A 20,155-nucleotide genomic window follows, 5' to 3' on the forward strand; every position below is an offset into this window, starting at 1 on the left:
ACCCCCGCACCCCGAACTCCTGATTCATTTGGAAGTTTCAAAACAGCTATAACCGGAGAGTTCTGAAGATCGATGGAAGCTTTGCCTTATGCATTTGTTTTGTTTTCACAAAAAAGGAAACTTGACAGAGGATCATGCTGTCCTTAAAAATTACAAGTAAGTTCTTTGGAGAGGAAATTGGTTTAATGTAACTTTCAATAGAAACATTTGAGATTTTAACGTTAGGTGCATTCGAGTAAGTTTAATTTCCAGGCAGTTTGATACATTCTTTTTAGCCGTGTGACTTGTACGTATGTCCTGCTTTCAGCCAGTATGTAAAGAAAAATGCACCTGATTTTGACTAATCAGTGTTTTCTTTTTTCTTTTAACTTTTCAGGATCACGGAGGAAGTAGGCTGATATTGACAATAATTAATAGTAATGTGCCTCGTGAAATAAAGATCCAGAAGGAATTTAAATAAAAATTTTCTGCATCTCATGCCGAGAGGGAACACCAGAATCAAGTGTTCCGCGTGACTGAAGACACCCCCTCATCCAAGAATGCAGAGCACATCCAATAAAATAGCTGGATTATAACTATTCTTTCCTTCGGGGCCGTGGAGGCGGGAGCCAGGGCGAGAGTTGCTGTTGGTACCGGGCTGCTTTTCCTCGGGGGAAGGATGGCGCACGCCGGGAGAACAGGGTATGATAACCGAGAGATAGTGATGAAGTACATCCACTATAGGCTGTCGCAGAGGGGCTACGAATGGGATGCGGGAGACGCGGGCGCCGCGCCCCCGGGGGCCACCCCCGCGCCGGGCATTTTGTCCTCCCAGCCCGGGCGCACCCCCGCGCCCGCCAGGACCTCGCCGCCGCCGCCGCTGGCCGCCCCCGCCGGCGCCGCCGCCGGGCCTGCGCTCAGCCCCGTGCCACCTGTGGTCCACCTGACCCTGCGCCAGGCTGGTGATGACTTCTCCCGTCGCTACCGCCGCGACTTCGCCGAGATGTCCAGCCAGCTGCACCTGACGCCCTTCACCGCGAGGGGACGCTTTGCCACGGTAGTGGAGGAGCTTTTCAGGGATGGGGTGAACTGGGGGAGGATTGTGGCCTTCTTTGAGTTCGGTGGGGTCATGTGTGTGGAGAGCGTCAACCGGGAGATGTCGCCCCTGGTGGACAGCATCGCCCTGTGGATGACCGAGTACCTGAATCGGCACCTGCACACCTGGATCCAGGATAACGGAGGCTGGGTAGGTGCATGTCTGGGTGAATGTGCGTCTGGGCGAGATGTCTCGGGTCTGAGACGCGGTGCTTGGAGGGTGAGAGAGCTTCTGGGCCACCGCAGGCTGATGAGCCAGTGAAGTGAAGTCGGGTTTGTAGCTTCCTACGAAGCTCTCCCTGCCAACAGTGCTGTGATCATTCCTTTGCGTCCAGAGTGTTTTCCTTGCTTGCCAGCTGTTGAGGTTCAAAGATCCAGCATTTGCTGTCCAGTAAGATCTTAGGATAAATGGTACCCCTTCAGGGTTTCTCCAACCGGGGGTCAAAGGATCCCCAGCATCACCTTTACCTGGCCTCAGTCATTTGTTGAAATCAGAGATTTCAGGGACCACCCACTCATGAACCAGGCCCCAGGTTGGGCCCTGGCAATCCACATCCTGAATAAGCTCTCCTGGGGTTTTTTCTTTGTACTAAGATTTGAGAACCACCCAGTTGGAAGAACACTGCACCAGAGGACCAAAGGCATGCCTTCATGCCTTTTCTGACTCACTTGGTAAAATCTACCCAAAGGGGAAACCTGGTGTAGCCCCTTTCCCTGGAAAGCTTGGCTGTGTTTCTGAAGAGGTAAGCCGACTTTCCAGAAGCCCAGGGACTGTAACCTACAGTGTGTGCCGCATTCCCAGTGGGCCTGATTTGCCTTGCAGAACGTTCGGCTATGGATGCTTTACTTTATCTCATCAGTGACAGGATTTGTATTGGCTGCATACCTTGTGTTCTATTTCTATAACTGGTGTGTAGTTTTACAGCTTACTTGAATTGTAGTATCTTCTCCTTTTCATCACCTAGAATCCACAGCATTTGGTGGTTTCCTCTGCTGAACAAACTTGCCTCTACAGTATCTGCATGAAGCATGGAAGAATTGGTTCTTAGCAGTGAATTCTCTCATGCTCTGACTTCAGTTGAAGTGATTGATGCCTGTAGTTGGGAAGAACATCTGTGAGATGATTTTTTTTCTGGTTCTGGGCTAGGTTGAGCTTCCATCATGTTACTGTAAAGTTCTTTTTGTGTGTGTGGTTCTTTGAGGAGGGGCATGCAGATCCTAAGACTAAAAAATTATGATCGACGTCTGTACCTTGTATCTAAAATTATTAGTTTAGGAAAAAAAGCAACAGGAATAATTCGTCTGGAATTTTTTTTCAGACTTTTTTGTTTTAATCTGAAGAATTACCTTTGAAAAAGGGTGCAATTCAGTGCTGCCTTTTATAGTCTCCAGGGAGAATTACAAATATTATTATTTTATAGGACCTAACAGGAGCAAAAAGCCTAGAAATGATTACCAGTGGATCTGATTTCAAGAAGCACGTTAACGTATTTTACTACAGTTTACAAAGTGTGCTGATGTTACAGGGCCAAAAAGAGAAAAGGCCAGGAAGAGTTAGGTGACTGACATAAACATCTGATCCCACTCGACCAAAGTTGACAAAATATTGATGCCACTCTCCAGTGTTTAAAAGTAAAATTGACCAAAATATTCCCCCATTTAAAGCTCTAAAATTTAATGCTTTCTGTAAATTATTTTTTGAGATCCCATATTATCAGATCTTTAATAATTCTAGACGAATTCACTAAAGGGTAAAAATAGTTTTGTTAAATATTTAGTTCAATAGATGGTTTTATTTTTAAGCACCATAACCAAAGAGGTGGGGGACCTCCACACTCCAAAAAGATCAGTTTAAGACCAAAGTAAAACTGATTTAACAGTTTTATTCATATTTTTATGAAAAATAAAATATTAAACTTCCTAGTTGAAAGAAAGCCAAGGTGGTAACTGTCATCTATCGAGTCATTTAATAAAAAGATGGGAAATGGAGACATGTTTGCGATTGAAATTAAGATGGAAGCTTGATCTTTGTTGTTGAGTTGTAGTGATCGGCAATTGAGTTTTCTTTTTAAGTGAAGATTCACTCTTTTCTCCTTTCAAAATGTAGTTTCTATAGTAGACCTGATCTTTGTGGTCAATAGGTATCTGAGGTTAATAAACGTTGAGGCTACATTTATGATGCCAAACCACAAAGATGTACCGTGGAACATGAGAAAAACTTGCTTGATAAAACCTCTTATAGTAGAAGTAAATCGAGAGCAGCACAAATGGCTGATGAGTTAAAATGTATAGTTTTCAGAACTACATGTAGATGGATGACTATAGGAAAACAAATTTGGCCAAAAAAAAAGAAAATGCAATCAATTTGGAATAAAAGTGGTAGTATCTGAGAGTTGTAAATGATTCACCTGTCCTTTCAAATGTGCGTTATTAATCTAAATTTTTGTTTTAGGCATCTGGCATACAGACATTTTCCTCCAAATTTGCATCAGTAAGGGTTGCATCTCCGATAATATATTGTGTCGTACAGTGTAAAGTACTCTTGATAACGATAGTAAAGTTTCAGAAGAGAGCTTGCACATTCTTTTGACATTCGACAATAATGTGCACGACTCCAGGACTCAGTGGATCAGATCATTTACCGGATATGGCTAATGGAGGCTTTATATGTGCAGCCCCCTTTCTTTGCTGCTGCTGATGAAAAATCAGACCATTTTGAGGTGGAGGAAACTGCAGTCCATGTTTCGTGACTTGGAGAAAACAGGGCTTTGGAATGATAGGTGTCTGAGAGATGGTCCCAGAAGCTTACAAATTAAATAAAGACTAAAGAAGAAATTGGGTGTAGTGTGGAGTGTGGCTTTATTCCTAAGTCTGAATAAGGGATCCTGTGGCATCCAGGGAGAGGCAGGACAGAGAGGGTAGCGAGATGGCAGCAGTTCTAGGGAATGTCTAAGACCCTGCTGGTCAAAATGTGGTTCGTAGACCTGTAGCCTGGGCATCACCTGGGAGCTTCTTAGAGATGCAGAATCTCAGGTCCCACCCCAGAGCTACTGAGTCAGAATCTGTGGTTTACACGATCTACAGGTGTTCAGGTGCACGTTAAAGTTAGAGATGCTGGCTACCATCCTCTACCATTTCTAGGGATACCTTTTAGGAATAATGACAATCTGGGATGGATCCTACAGTGTCCCTTTCCATTGGCTTCACAGGTCCGTAGTATTACTCAGAATACTGAATGTGTCCCAGATGTCCCCTGGAGTGATCTGACCCTTAGAAGAAATAGGTTGGAATGAAAGAGAGAGAGGAGATAAATCATGATAAGCTCAGTCTTCTCAAGACTGTTTTCCGTGGTAGCTATACAGTGTGTATTGGCATCACCCATTAAAGTAAGATAGCTTTTCTGTGCCAATTAAAGGCAGACAACTCTCTTTTAAAAGTTCCCATTGGTTATTATTTCATCCCCTGGGATACAGTTTAAATTGTGTAGATGGGTTTAATGGTCCTGAGACTGCTTAAAGACGAAGGGACTCTTGCAAGCAAAGGGTCGAGATATGGGCAAGTTGGTGGTGAGTGAAAATTGATAATACCCTCCAAACCGAGAATGGTGACATTTAGTTTTGTGTCTTAAAAGACAATGAGAGGTGGGCTACTAAAAGGATGAGATGGCTTAAATGGGAGACTGGCTTCATTTTGTTGATGAAGTGGTGTGCCTTTTTGTTTTTCTTTTGGTCTTTGGTTTAGGGAGACAGAAACCGACTTCTGCACATCCAGGTGGAGGCTAGCTCCCTTTTTATCAGCTGGTCAACAAATTTCTCTTTTCTGTATGTGGTCTACATCCACCAAAACATCTGATTAACTGGAAAGCAGCCCCATTCTCATGCCAGTGTGCAAAATACATAAAAAAGCTTCAGTTTTCTAGTGGCTGAGTATCATCGGCTTATGGTCAATTTTGGCAGCAAAATGAGATTAAAAATAACCTGAAGACGATCCAGTCTTAAATAATATATTTAATGATGAACTTTCCTTGGGAAAGTGCATCTTTCTGCCTGCTAAGAATCACATGATTCCTTTCAATAATTCATTTTGTAGGAAAAAAATACATTATTGCTCATAGAGTTTCTAGTCATGTGCTATTGGGTGATTATATTTCTGGACCTTTGTAAAATTTTATAGTTCACTCGGTTCTCTTCTGTTTTAGGGCTTTTGTTGCTTTTGCTTTTTAACGTCTGGTGAAAACATGGCTTTCTTGTGCGCATCCTGTTACTTTTAGCTGTGCTTTCTAGTGAGAACTGATTGATCTTTTTAGCAATCCTTGATTGAACTGGGACTGATTGCTTAAATGTCATTAGGTCCCACAGCGTACCAGGTAACGGAAAAACACAGTTTTGTTTTGTTTTTTCTCTTTTTTTTTATAGCCAAACTCTTACAGTTTTTCCTTATCTCTATTCCTAGTCCCCATCGGCTTTTTAGAGGAATGATAAATCCACTCATAAAGCAGGTGTGTGGGCACCGTATACATTTTAACAGTGGTCTGTCCCACTCAGCACGCCCCCACACCCATTTCTGAGGTCACTCATTATGTCTTAGCAATAGTTTAGCAAAGCAGGATTTCAGCAGAAGTGCATTTGCGCTGGAAAAACAACACTGTCTTTGTAGTGTACAAGCAGAAAGGTTTTTCCCCCCAGAGATATATTGTATTTGAGGTTCAAAGGTTCTGTTAAACCTTTTTAAAGTAATCTAATATCACCTTATTCAGGTATAGCCATAACCTCAGAAGCTGGTCACCTTTCCCCTAGCTACATACAGAGACCATGCAGTGAATTTACTTCCCTCTGAAGCTTCTCTTTCATTCCTCTTGGTTTAGTTCAAACAAAAATTAGTGTTTGACGTCTGAATGGGGTTAACGATGAAAATGAGGCAAGGACCGAGACAGTGATTCGACAGATGGGGTGGGTTGGGGGCACGGGAAGGAAAGCTCTACCTGCCTCCTGGGTGACCTCGCAGGCTAGTGCTCGCACGGGTCTTAGAAAACTCTTAGTTACCGCACAGCCTGATGGGCGTGATCCCAGACTCGCGGAGGGAAAAGGGAAAGAACTAAGTGTATGTTATTTTGCATATAGGTCGAACTTGGTCTAACAGAGTGATTTCTAACCGTGTGGCTGTTCACATGTGCGTTAGGCTTGATTTAAATAGGAGAAATGTAGATAATTTTTGAAATTCTGTATAACACAGACATATGCTTATGAGAACTGAAAGGTAAGGGGAGTTCCCTTGTTTAATATTTACCCATTAATCACTCTTTATACACATTGAGAAGACTTAATAAACACTAGTCCACAGTTCTTAAAGTGTTTTCATTAGTTCTTTTTAAGTAAAAGGCAATCAAAGTTCTGCTTAGGATGGCTAGAATAGCTTCATTTGAAGAACTGTCTTTCTTAAATCATTGTCTTATGTGGAAAGATACAGGGTGATTTTTGAATCGGATCAGGCGTTCTTCCTTAGGGGAGGCCAAAAAAGCTTTTGTTTTGTTTTAGTTTCAGGTTATAGCACCATTCTGCTTATTAGGAGGCTTCTCCTCCAAAACGCTGTTTGCAGGAATCCCTAGTCCACGTGGCCCTTGCCCTCGTGGCTCTCTGTCTTTAAATGGAGATTGTAAAACTTTTGAAATTACAACAAAGCTGTTCCCATTTTTAAAAGTGTTTTTGCAGGTTGCCTCTTGTTCTGATATCTGCTCAATTCTGTAGTGCCAACTAGTTTTCTGCTCATTATTTGCCAGACAAAAGATAAAGCCAGATGTCTTTCAGTGAGAATGATGATTGAGTGATTACTCCTGTCTCTCCAAAGCCATTTGGGCTTTCTCACAGCGACCCCACCCCATCGGCCGTGACTGTCCCCTGCCTGCCCATGATCCCGCCACAGTGAGACCTCGTTGGTGTAGCTCCTTGTTGTCGTCCAACACGCGAAAGGTGGGACTCACCTGAAGAGCATTATTGTCTGGACACCAGCAAAAGGGAGCAGAAAAGGGGGCTGACCGAAGCTGGCATCGACCCCTGCTCCAATGTTGCTATAGGCAACAGAGCAAGGACAGATTTTATCAGCAGAGATGATGCTTTCCCTCCAGAGCTCACTAATTCCTGTGCGGGAAAAAGAGAGAATCTGCTGGCAGAATTCTTCCTTGCTCTGATCTCGGCGGGGTGAGATGACAGTGGAGGTTATACAGAAGCCTTAGATAAAATTTCGACTGACTAAACTGCATGAAAATAGCTTAGACTAAAGACACTTCCCCAAACGCCCTCTTCGCCATGTGAGAAAGGGACTCTCCCTGACATGCCGGGGTGGCCATTTGTAGCGATATGCTAAGGAGCTCCTTGGGCAGCGTTCTTGGGCAACTCACCCGATTCTACGAGAAGGTTCACTGTAGAATCTACCTCTCCTACACGTCCCACACGGAGCGCGCACTCCGCTGGGGAACCCTCAATTCGGGAAAGTCGTATGTCCATGCCGCTCTTGGTTTTGCCTTCAGAATTTCAGGAATAGAGCCATATTCATGTTGAGTTAATAATCAGCTCACCAGCTCTCTGGGGCTTCAGTGTAATGAGTCAGAAGCTCATGACCGGCTTCACTCTCCTCTTGACTCCTGAAAACAACCCGGGACCCACTGTGTCAAGCGAAGCTTTAATTTTTCAAGGGAGATTTGGCCACTGAGACCAATACCGATACCTCTTTCTTGCGACAGTTCCAGTTACTTTATTTCTCTGTTTTTAATTATCTTAAGCCGTGAGAGAGTATAGCGAGTTTGTCAATTTTAATGCTTGGAGCACCAAACTTAGGGATCGGTGTTGCCAGTTGTCTTTTCTTGACTTTTTCCAACTCTTCTTAACCAGGACTAACATTTCTTCTGCTTTACAACACGATGAATGTTATATCTGTGTATTAACTGCTATTGAATTGCAGCCAAATATTCCATTCAGCTGCATTAGAATTTTCTAAGAGAATACGGGACAAATACTTAGTCCCATTCCTTCAGTGCCTATTTACAGCAAATATTACCTCCTTACAATTAGGCTAGGAATAAAATTAATTATGAATTATATCATCAGCTTTAGATATTGATTTCTCTATCTCTTTGGAAGAAAAGCAAGTACTTAAAGAATGCCAGTTGGCTCTTTTGAGTTTAAAATTTCAAGACTATCTCCTAGTTATGCCTATTGTGAATTCCAGCCAGCATCTCTCTTTCCTTTTTAACACTGAAAACTTTTAGAGGTGGTTTTGAGCTATTTCAGAACAAAATTGTAAGTACGATGAGGCAGAGCCACTTACTAAATATTAAAGTGACAGACAGTATAAGAAGAAAAGGGTTTGAAGATGGCTTAATCAAGGAAAATGAGCAATTGTTCGTGAAATTTAACTCCGAGTTCCTAGTAACCAGGACAGTAATGGAAATGGAAAGGATTATACAGATCTTACTGTTTCAGATAGCATGTACACTGTCTTTTTCACTGAAAAAAAAGAAAAAACAAAACCCACGTTTATTGAGAGCCTACTACGTGCAAAGCTCTATGCCAGGTGTTTTAGTTGAGTGAAAAATGTCTAAGATAATCTTTGCCTTCAAGCAACTTACCGGCCAATAATGAGACTATGATAAGTGCACAAGTACGTTACTGTGCTCCTGGACACACTTTAGTGGATGGAGAGATTCGGTCCAGGTAGAAGAGGATCTAGAAGAGTTTTGTGCCAGAAGTGATAGGTGAGAGCTGTGGAGAGAGGGCATCTCAAGTAGATGGACCAGAGGAGTCAAAGCAGGCTGGAGTATATGAGGCATCTTTAGGGAATAAAGTCAAGTGTCAAGTGTTGAGGGTTGGACCTGACTGGGACAGGGAGATCTCTCATAAGGTAAGACTGGGTCCTAAGTTGAGAGGTTTGCGTTTAACGTGGTAGCCATTGAAAGGACATTGAAAGGGTTCTGAGACAGAAGTGTGGGCTTCCAGGAGATCGACAGTGACTGAGGCTGGACGGTGGGAGACCAGGTAGGAGGCATGAACCATGATGTCAGAGCGGGGAATGGAAAAGACAGGACAGATGTGGGAGATGGCGCAGAAGTCACAGTGAAGGGCTGACGACAGATTGAATGGGGGATGGAAAGAAGCAAAGGACTCAAGGTTGAAACCCAGCTGGTTCAAAAAATGATTTGTTCCTAAGAGAGAGAGGAACTATCAGAACAGTTACGGAATGTGATGAAGTTAACCTTGGACGTTTCTAACTTGAGCTTCCAGTAGGATCCATCCAAATGGAAATACCCAGCAGCAATTGGCCTTTAGGACCTGGAGCTTGAGAGAGAAGTTGGGGCTAGAATACAGTGTGCCTGTCCCCAGCGTCTTGTAGATTTCTCATTTTCTTTCATTTCCCAAAGTGGTCCTAAATGCCACTGCTGAGTCTGCCTTCTTTTATTACTGCCGTTCCCACAATGCTCTTCTCCAAAAGTCCTCTGCGGACTTCTGCGGATGGAGTTGAGGTGATTAACTTAAGAGTTTTACTGTTCAAAGCTTGGCTTCCCATTACCAGTTTGCCCACTTAAAAAAGAATTCAACTTGAGTCAGATTAGTTTTGTTCCAGTTCTAAAAGTATCCTCCATTTGTGGTCTTATAAAATCAAGGTATTCTTCAGTGAAATTTCATTCAATAAAAGAATCCTCCTATTAAATTTACCCTGGCACCTAGCATAATAGGTCATGGAGCACACAGCGATTGTCGAATCAATGAATTAATAAAAGGATTATGTTAGAGGCATTTGGGGCAGCTAAGTCATCCTAACCAGCTAAGGTTCTCCAGTCCCCTATAACAGTGCATGTGTGTTCCAAATGTCCCATCCTACAGGTTCATTAGTATTTAATAGAAAAAAGAAAAAAGAAAAATACCTATTAACTGTTTCAATTTCATCCTTCATTGTTGAATTGAAAAAGTGTGTCTACCTGAAGAGAAATTGTCTAGATTTTGCTTTATATTAAACATTCAACTTTCATTAGTCCTTAAGGCTCATATAAGACACTAGCCTATTGAGCGTCACGTTATATCTGTTACACAAAGAACACAGGCACACACTCCACATACATGAAGGCGGAGTTGCCTTCAATCTTCGTGTTCTATATCTCAAGTCCCGTCCAGACTGTGAAGGTCTAGATGTCTGAGATTATTCGTCACCTCATTATTAAAAGAAGCCAGGGCTTGTCCAAGGTTCTCAACGGGAACAAGGTGGGTTTTTCCCTCTGATGAGTGTTGTTGCTCAAACATAAAAGAACCTACAGCATGCAAGTCATGGGGATAGATGGTCCTGTAGTTCTCATCCATGGAAACAGGCAGCCAGCAGCAGGCGGAAGTCAGGACAGCTCCGTGTTCCCAGAGGCAAGAGAACCTAAGATTTCATTTCTCCAGCCACAGACCAAGGAGAGGACCACACCAGGGCGTCATGGACGAAACCACTGCCTGGCCGGGCAGCTTTGGGCCAAGTTCTCTGTTCTTGTTGAAGCGAGCATCACAGCCTTTCTGTGGTTTTTACCAACTGGTGGAATTTGTATTTGGAGGCTCCTCGTCCCCTGGCATGAAGCAAAGTCCAAGCGATTTTGCTCACCATTTGTCATCTGTTGGAGAAAGATGGTATGATTTGTTTACTTGTAATGAAGCTTGACCGTACTTCTCAAGGGACTTTTTAAAAGGAGGGATGTGTCAGCTTACAGATTTGTCCCCATGAATGAAACCACAGCAAATTTTCTCCTCTCCCCCAGCCTCCCTTCCTCCCGGTTCTTCAGTGACCATCTGCGCGTCGTGTTAGCATTGCCAGACCCTCTTCAAGTGGCTTATCTATGAGTGAATTCAGAAACTTCAAATTATAAAGGACATCCAGATAATTGGCCTGTTTTCCAAAGTGTCCGTCCCCTGTGCTGCTGCCAGATTCCTTCTTAATGAATACATCCAGTGACAGTGGGATTCTTGAGCTTGTCCGTATCCGTGAGAAAATGAGCTTTCGTGCTTTGTAACAGCTTGCGGCTCAGGGAAAAAAAAAAATGACAGCCATTGCACAAATTTCCTTTGATTGTAGTTTTCTTTCCCATAAATGATACTTTGAGAATACACTTAAGGGGTTATTAGTTTTCTATTTCATGCTTGGCCTGTGTGTGAGAATAACACAAGCTGTCACTGCAAATCAGTAGCTAAACATGCTTTGTCTGGTTAATGTGAGCATTTAATATCTGGCTCAATTAAAAATTAACCGATGAGAGTACATGTCAGATGGAATTTGAAAATACCTTTTGCAAGGAATATTGAAAGGGCATGACCGATGAGTAAATTAGTGGTTCGACGATGTGGAGATTTGGGGAGATTTAATATGAGTTGAGACACTTGACACTCCCTTCAAACCTCTCTACCTGTTGGGCTCATTATTAGAAAGGCAGCCCTCCTTCTTAATAGTAAGGACTCACTTGCATCTCTGTCTTCTGGAGAATAATTGGTTTTTGCGTGTGTGTGTGCTGGATCGTACAGCGAAAGCAGACAGGAGATCAGTTATTCATTTATCCCCACACAGTTTTTAAAAAATGGAGGCCAGTAGCTGGGGAAGTGGATACGGGATGGAAATAGCTTACGGGCTGGGGCGTCAAGATCATAGACCAGCAGCTGCCGTCGAGCGGTAGAGCTGGGAGAGAAGCAGCGTTGCCGCGGTAGGGGCATTTAGGATGGAGGAGGTTTTCCCAGGAGAGGAGGCTGAGCCTGCAGGATGAGCTGGAGTCAACCTAGCGGAGTGGGAAGGAGCGGGCAGCGTGTGGCCAGGAGTCAGGCAGCATGGGCCGGAGCGAGGAGTGCCCATCGAAAGATGATGCCGGAGATGTACCGCCACGGAGGACCTTGTTCTAAGAAGAAGGTCCTCCTGGCTCCACTTCATTCACTTAATGAGACTGGGGAGGAATTAGTGACAGATAGGAGGCTGGCTCAGAAGAGGGGCGGGACACTGTGCACCCCACCTAGAGGGATGCAAGAAATTGAGAGATTTTTTAAAAAGATGATTGACTTGAATGCTTCAAAACATTGCTCGTTCTTTTTCAGTTAGTGGTCTTTTCCTGCAGTCCTTTTGAAAAGAATGTGGTCCTTGTTTTGGTTGCATATGAGTGTTTTCCCCTCTTGTGTCCCATTCTGTTAACACTGCCTAGTGGGAAAAACTTATTTTTTAAAAAAATTCACATTGTAATAAATCTTCATTAACAACCAGTTAAAATGAAAGTGTATTTGAAGAACGCATTCACGTATGAAAAACTGTTTTCATAGCGTTTGCTCCTCCGGGTGAAAAAGTTACAACAGCGTTATCTTGCCCTCGTGGAGGATTTTAAATTTTGCGAAGGAATTTCGTGTCTGCCAGCCCATTCGATCTTCCCAAGAACCCTAGGCAAGTCAGGTATTATATTCTCACTTCTCTCTGCCTCCCTCTCCCCACACCCCTTATTGTTATTTGTTTATTCTCACGTGAAAGGAAAACTTCGCCTAACAAAGCTACAGGAGAGCCAGTGAGTCAGGAGGAGCTGATACTTATTCCCAGACTCAGTTCAGTAGGTGTTTCTTTACACTGTGCTGCCGTCTTGGGGTACGTTTTCATAAGGACACCAGAGTCCTTGATAGAAATTGCTTCAAAACTAGTATATCTACTTTTGAAGAGCTGCTGCTTTTTATCTAAAAAATGTTCAAGGAAATTAAAAGGGAGTCTTGTTTCAGGTTAGTCTGCCCCCCTTTGATTCAGCTGCGAAGGGTTTGATGTTTACAGCACGGGGGCATCCAGCTGCTGGTCCTCTCCTGCTCATGCATTTGCTCAAGACCCAGCGGGTGTGCTTGGCAGGTGGATGGTGGACTTGACCTTGTACCCCCATCTCGGGGATAGCCGTGTGATGGAGATGCATTTTCTCTAAAACTCCACGTGACGGTTCTAGAAAACAGCCCCTTTTGACAGGGGACGGGTGGGATTGCATGAACGCAGACGATCGTCTTCGATGGCTGGTATCTGACTCGCAACCCATGTTTTTACTTAACGTTAAAATTGGGCTCTTCTCTTTAGGTTACCAACCTAAATTTGGTGAGTGTGAAGTGCTTATCGGATTTTTAAAATGGTGGCGCCTTTAGGATTCTCAGAGTGTCTACAGGGCATGTAACTACATTAATTCTCATTCATTCAGCAAATATTTATAAGGGCGCTGGAGTTGTAATAGAAAACATGACAGCCAAGGACTTTCTATACCCCTCATGAATTCAACATTATGGGAAAGTCAGAACAGTACACAGGCAAACAATGTACTATAAGGACTACAGTGTAACAAAAACAGGACACATTGATACAGCAGTGCCGATAGGACAGTATTAACTTCTTAAGTTAGTCTTTGAGTTTCTTCTAGTCTTGTTGCAATTTACACAGAGAAGGCTGAAATCAGTGTTCTTCCTTAAAATTAATATATGTATGTTAATTTTAACATATATATACACACATATGTATAATACAGCCTGTTAGTTTAGAATGGATTACCGTACACAATATAGAATTAAAGATTTCTCCTGTTTTTCGCTAAACTGGAGAGCTTTTCCCTCACATCTACTGACCCTTTCATTTCCCCCATTTCTATTTACCACAACATCGACCAATGGCCTCAGTCACCGAAAGTCAGTAGGAAGGAAGGAAACTAGCATTTATTGAATCCCAATGTGTGCCAGACTCTGGGTGTAACACTTTTATGACTAGATTACTTAACCCCAATAACCTCTCCTGAGGGTAGGAAGTAGAATTGTAGATGAGGAAACAGAGGTTCTGCAAAGTCATGTAACTTCGCCTAGCAAGAGGCAAAAGATTTTTAAGGCAATCCCAGTTTTAATCGATGTCTTCTGACACTTAAAAACGTTTTTAAAAATTTAAAACAAACCTATTCAAAATAACAATTTAATGCATGTGACTTTGGTTTCTATCTATCATCTATCTACTTACTTATGGTGACTCCGGTTAACAGAATCCAGTAAGTTTCAGGTGTACGGTTCAACAGTAAAACATATATATTGCATTGTGTGTTCACCGCCTATTATTTTTTTTTCTGTCACCACATATTTGACCCCTTTTACGCCATCAACCTCCTCACCCCCTCATCCCCCTCATCCCCCCGCCCCCAGTAACCACTAGTCTATTGTCCATGTCCTTGAGTCTCTGTTTGTTGCTTTTAGGTTTAAATCCCACATATAAGTGATATCATGTGATTTTCAACTTTTTCTGTCTGGCTTATTTCACTTAGAATGATTATCTCAAGGTCCATCCATGTTGTCGCAAATGGCTGTATTTCATCTCTTCTTATGGCTGAGTAATATTCCATTGTATATATGTACCACAGCTTCTTGAGCCAGTCATCTATCGTAGGACACTTCGGTTGCTTCCATGTCCTGGCCACTGAATAATGCTGCCATGAACATCGATGTGCAAATACCTTTTTGGATATAGGTTTTCAAGTCTTTGGGGTAAATACCCAGTAGAGGGATTGGTGGATGATATGGTAGACCAATTCTTAGTTTTTTGAGGAACCCACATACTATTTCCCATAGTGGTTGTACCAATTTGCAGTCCCACCAGTAGTATATGAGGGTTCCTTTTTCTCCACATCCTCTCCAACACTTATTACTTGTCCTGTTGATAACAGCTATTCTAACAGGTGTGAGATGGTATCTCATTGTTTTAATTTGCATTTCTCTCATAGGAAAGTTGAGCATCCTTTCATATATTTGTTGGCCTTTGTATGTCTTCTTGGGAGAAGGGTCTGTTCAGGTCCTCTGCCCATTTTTTAACTGGATTGTTTGTTTTTGTTGTTGTTGTTAAGTTATATGAGTTTGTATATTTTTGATATCAGGCTCTTGTCAGAGACGTTGCTTACAAATATATTTTCCCATTTGGATGGTTGTCTCTTTACCTTGCTGACAGTTTCTTTTGCTGTGCAGAAGCTTTTTAGTGACTTTTTGGTTTCTTTTGTGTCTCTTTAAGAAGCCAATTACCCATCCTTATTTTGGTAGCTAGGAGGTGAAGTCTTTCAGGGCATGGATTTTTTAAAAGGTCTTTCTGTTTAGAAGAGAGAGAAACATTGTATTTCCATGTCTCTCCCTTTTAGCTCCAGAGTCTCTGTAAACAACCTTTGAAAAATAAGTAGTGATCATTGCTTCATAGGAAGACCAGACACCTGATTCAGAGGCGGTCCTAGGGGTCAGTGTGTGCGTGTGTGTTTCCGTGGGAATAACAAATCCACAGTCTTCTCCTGGTTCAAGAGAAATGATCTCACTGTCCAGTTGTAACCTGCCTAATGCCGTAATCAGAAGGTGGGAAAGTCTGTGGTTCTCCCTCGGGTGTGATGCTCAGCCCTTCGCTGTTCTTATTTTAGGCATATGACCTTAAGTGTTTTTTTTTTTTCAGAGTCCAGAGGTGGAATGACATGTTACTCAAGTTTACAAGATGATGATGTATCTGTTTTTATATTTAGCTGTAAATTTTATTCTACTCATAAACAAACTCACCTCTAGCAACCAGGGTGTATCAAAAGAGAGTTATTTCCATTCCCCTTGGTTTAATTTGGATACATTTTGGCCTAGAACGGCACAGTGTTTCCATAATAACATCTGAACAGGATGCTGCCTTGTTGATTTGCAGGGCTCAGGGAGTTTCACCGTGGGCCAGGAAACTACTTTCTTAAAAGAAACTTAAAACATGAAATTGACAAGATAGGAAACTCTTACTAGGCTCCTTCTTAAACTACTCTTTTTTTCCCTGCTTTCTCATTAATTTACATTTCTCAGTGTGATTAAACACATATAGATTGAATACTTAACTAATTATAGGTTCATGTGCCGAATAAGGAACTCAGATTCAGAAGGGGAGGGGGGACTTTTAAAAGCTTTGTTTAAGAAAGCATATATATATTTTTAAAAATTAAATTGAACATTTCTCCCAGGCACAAAATGTTATAACTTTTAGAGCAGAACTTCATGGTATTTATAAGGAAGCCAAAAAGGAAGGGAACTTATTATTCAGGCAGAGGGACAATAGTAACCTTTCATTAAGCGAGGCAGAGTTCAACATCGGGCTCCCCAAACCCCGGGATCTGTGTTAGTGGAACCAAGCACGGCACCAGCTCCACTATTTCCTCCATCTTTTATGGTCCAGCCTTTAAAAAATGTTGATCCAATATCATCTAGAATGTCTAATTTATAAGCTGTAACGCAACAGTATAATATTTGAAAGGCTGCTTTATGAACTTTTAGAAATCCTTAAAATTCTAATCACTTCAGATAATTGGGATCTTTGTTCTTAAATGGCTCTAGGTGTGACCAATTAGTCATAGGGACTGATCTCAGGACAGGAGAAGGCGAGGTGTGGGTTCGGTGCCCAAGATGGGCTCCCTGGTTTCCAGCGTGAAGAGGAGAAAGCCATGCCCTTTTCTTGGCCTCGGTTCTCCCTGAGGTTATCCGGGGTGTCCCCGTGGAAGCGGAGAAAAGCAGCCGTTTGTCCCCAGTATTGTCATTTGTGAAGGAAAGGCCTTTATGACTGCAACGTCCATTAATGCCCTCGAGATCTCTGTTTGGCAGTTACGATCCTGAACACAGCTTGGGACTAGAAAGTTAATTTCAACCCCTGCTCTGCAGAAGGATGTCACAAAATTTTCATGCTAACGGTCACACGCATTACTCATAAGAACTTACCCATCGTTCTTAACAGGTTTGCTTATTTTAAACTACACATACAGTGGCAAAACATATATAACATGAAATTTACCGTTTTAACCATTAAACTATTTTGAGGCGTGTGGTTCAGGGGCATTAAGCATATTCATAGGGTTGTGCGACTCTCCCCACGATCCATCTCTAGAACTTTTTCATCACCCCAAAGTGAAACTCTGAAACCATTAAGCAGTAACTCCCCGTTCCCTCCTCCCCCAGTCCCCCTGGAACTACTTTTTTACTTTCTGTCTCCCTGAATTTGACTACTCTGGGTGCCTCATGTAAGTAGAATCATACAGTATTTGTGTCTGGCTTATTTCGTTTAGCATAATGTGTTCAGGGTTCATCCATGTTGTGGCATGAGTCAGAATTTTATTTCTCTTAAGGGTGAATAATTTCCCACCCAGTTTTTTTTATGTGCAGTTTCTCACAAGGTTGGTCATCATTTTCTTCCCAGTCAATGGAAACAGCAAACATACTAAATTTGTACTGAGTTGGTAGTGGAGGCCTGAAAATTTCTAGAAAAATTGTTTTTGGAATCTTATCGTAGGGAAGAAGAGAGAAATGTCATTAAAACCAGCCCAACTCAGCCCTTCGCAAGGAAACAGTCACAATAGAGTGTGATCAGCCGGGGACATGGGACCAGAAATACCCCCCTCAAAAAAAACCCCTCAAAACAGCCCAGGAAGTAAGAAACGCAGCCATCTGAGCCTCCTCTGTGTGGCACAGACAGGAATGAAGCTCTCAGCCGCCCTCAAGGTCAACCCTGAGTTGCAGCTCAGGACCATCTTACTTAGTCCTAACGGTGCTGCCGAGTCATCAGGACTGGGTGGCTCTCCGTAGGAAGAGCTGAATGGTGCAGAGAGAGTGGGGTAGTAAGTTTCAGAAATAGCTCCATTCCAAATGGTTAACATTTTTAAAAAGTTTTGGCTTCAGTCATCTGAAAAATCCACTTATGCGAAATGATTCGTTCCAGAACGCGGTGAACGAGCGGAAGCGAAGCAGTCGTAGGACAAGAATAAAGTGAAAACTGGCTGAGAGACACGAACTGGCGTCGCCTTACCTGTTACGGTTCCCCTCCCTCGTCTCTTTAGAGGAGAGGATTAACAGGCGCTTGACTCACGTGGCTGTGGATGTTGTTATTTCTGGGGGAGTTTTTTGCTGTGTTGCTAGATCTAAATTATCCTTTAAATGATCATAGTTGCATTGTTCGCATATTTTGAGTAGCTGACCTACCCCGCCGTGTGGCCCGTAGGAACTGCCTTAACTGAGTGTCTGCCTCGCGACTTCATCGTGAAGCCTTTGTGCAGTACAACGTGCTCATCGGCTCATGCAGCCTTCTCTGCGCCTGCAGGGTTTCTGGACATGTTCTCTGACCTTGTGGAGGACGGTTTCCTGGGGAAGCAGACACACGGTCGGAAATAGGACAATCCAGTGAGTTTTTCCTGGGAAAGCAAAGGACGGCTTCCCAGAGGAGGTGCCATTCGGCCTGGGTCTAGAAGGATAAGTAAGAGCTTGCCCCGTGGAGAATGGGAAAGGGTACCACGTGCAAATAAAACATGTACTAGAAGGGTCTGACAGAGGTGGGCAGGACCAGAGTCTAGGGGTGACGGGGTGAAATGGGAGGGAGACGAAGCTGGGGGATGGTCGAGGCTGACGCACCAGGGCCCCTGAGTGTCTCCTCGAGGAACTTAGGTGTGATCTTTCATGCAGTGGAGAGCCAGGGAAGGTTTCTAGCAGGGTAGTGATTTTCCGTTGGTGATAGAGGGGGCAGCAGGAAGCCAGATGGGCAGGTGTCCATCTTGGGATGGGGCCAAGCAGCTGTGCCTGGACACCTGCCCCATCTTCCCACTGGGCTGACATGACCAGGAAAGACATTTCAGAGGAAGAGTCAACAGGTTGGGTATAGGAGTCGAGGAATGTGGATATGATGAATTGGATCATCACTGAATGCTCAGTGCTTAGTGCAGCGCAAGCACATAGTAGGTGCCCAATAAATATCAACTGACTGAGTGCATAGACAGTCATTGGCAGTGTTTAAAGGACACCCTGGCTACACTCATGATGTCCATAGGGTGTGTACTCCGTGTCGACCCGCTCTGACCATTCTGTCTATGTTAGTGCGTTGACTTCTTGCAGGAGCCCAGGGAAGTTGGCGTGTTTTTATCCTTGTCTCGCAGACGAGGCCTGGAGAGGTGACTGATTACGGCTGCTTCGGGGGTTCAGCTGGAATTCGAGGAGTACTCGGTGCTCTTCATCACAATAGTCTGTTACTTCTCTTCTGGAGTTTCCTGGAAGCGGCCTCTACCACGGCCCCAGAAGTGATGACTCGGGGCAAACATAACCAGCGACAGGATGCAGAAAAGCCTGTTTAGGAAACCATTTATCTTGCGTAGACATACCATCCGAGATGACCTTTCGTAGAAATAACAGTCACGGTAATAACAGCACCACAGTCTTTACCCTGGCATAAGAAACCAGTTTTGTAATGAAAATGGAATTTCTCTGGGAAATAGTCCTGGGGAGAGAGAGTCAGTTGAGATAAAATAACAAAACGTAAACCAGTATCCGTGTGTCTCCTTCCATACTTGCCTTCTCTGTTGTGTCATTGACTTTGTGCCCTTGTCGTCTTCAGATTGGGCCCGGGCCTCGAGGGGAGAGAGGGGAAGTGTGTGTGCCTAGAGGTAGCCGCCCCTCACCTGGAGTTTGCCTTCCTCATGCCTGGCCAGAAGGAGGGGCGTTCTTGAGAGTGAACGTTGCCTTCAGGATGGAGGCCTGTGGCTTTCTGGAATGTAGGGTGGCGAGTTTGGTCTCCCAGGTTGGCCCGCGGGCCGGAACCTAAGCGCCGTGGCGGTCAGGTGTGTGCCGTCATGGACCGTGACAGCCCCAGCCGAAGCTGTGTTTTCATGCCGTAGGTCAGGCCGGCACGTAAAATAAACTCTTGTCATAACAAAGGATGCAGCCGGCGGATTAGATCTTGGAGTTCCTGCCCTCATTCACCCCAGAGGACACTGATTTTCATGTCAGTGTGGGAAGGGATTCCGCTTTCGTGCTGATTCTAGTTGGGGGGGAATCTGTCTTGCTCTCCCACCCTCGTAAATGGTGATAAATCGTGGTGGCCACGGCAGCATGGAGAAGGAGTGAGGGCCTGGAAGCCCAGCCAAGCTCTCTTAGCTCCCATTCTATGCAAATTTGCTGAACAGAATGCAAATGATTTCGCGGTGCTACAGGACCCGGGGACAAGCGCTCTCGTCGGTTTGCAGCGTGCAGTCTCCCCGGGCTTAGCAGCTTTAGAGGCAAAGACAGGCGTGCAGCGA

General features: G+C 43.7%; 1 protein-coding gene across 1 annotated transcript in view; it reads left to right on the plus strand.

Moving 5' to 3' along the window:
- The window catches only part of BCL2 (BCL2 apoptosis regulator), a 159,042-nt gene continuing 138,887 nt past the window's right edge, over positions 1-20,155 (plus strand). Inside the window, exons 1-2 of the mRNA XM_039840058.1 lie at positions 1-156; positions 377-1,225. Coding sequence (XP_039695992.1) covers positions 659-1,225 — 567 coding nt within the window. The 5' untranslated portion in view covers positions 1-156; positions 377-658. The remainder of the gene's footprint in view (positions 157-376; positions 1,226-20,155) is intronic.

Source organism: Pteropus medius, unplaced genomic scaffold, assembly GCF_902729225.1.
Source record: "Pteropus medius unplaced genomic scaffold, Ma_sr-lr_union100, whole genome shotgun sequence".
Classification (NCBI taxonomy): Eukaryota; Metazoa; Chordata; class Mammalia; order Chiroptera; family Pteropodidae; genus Pteropus; species Pteropus medius.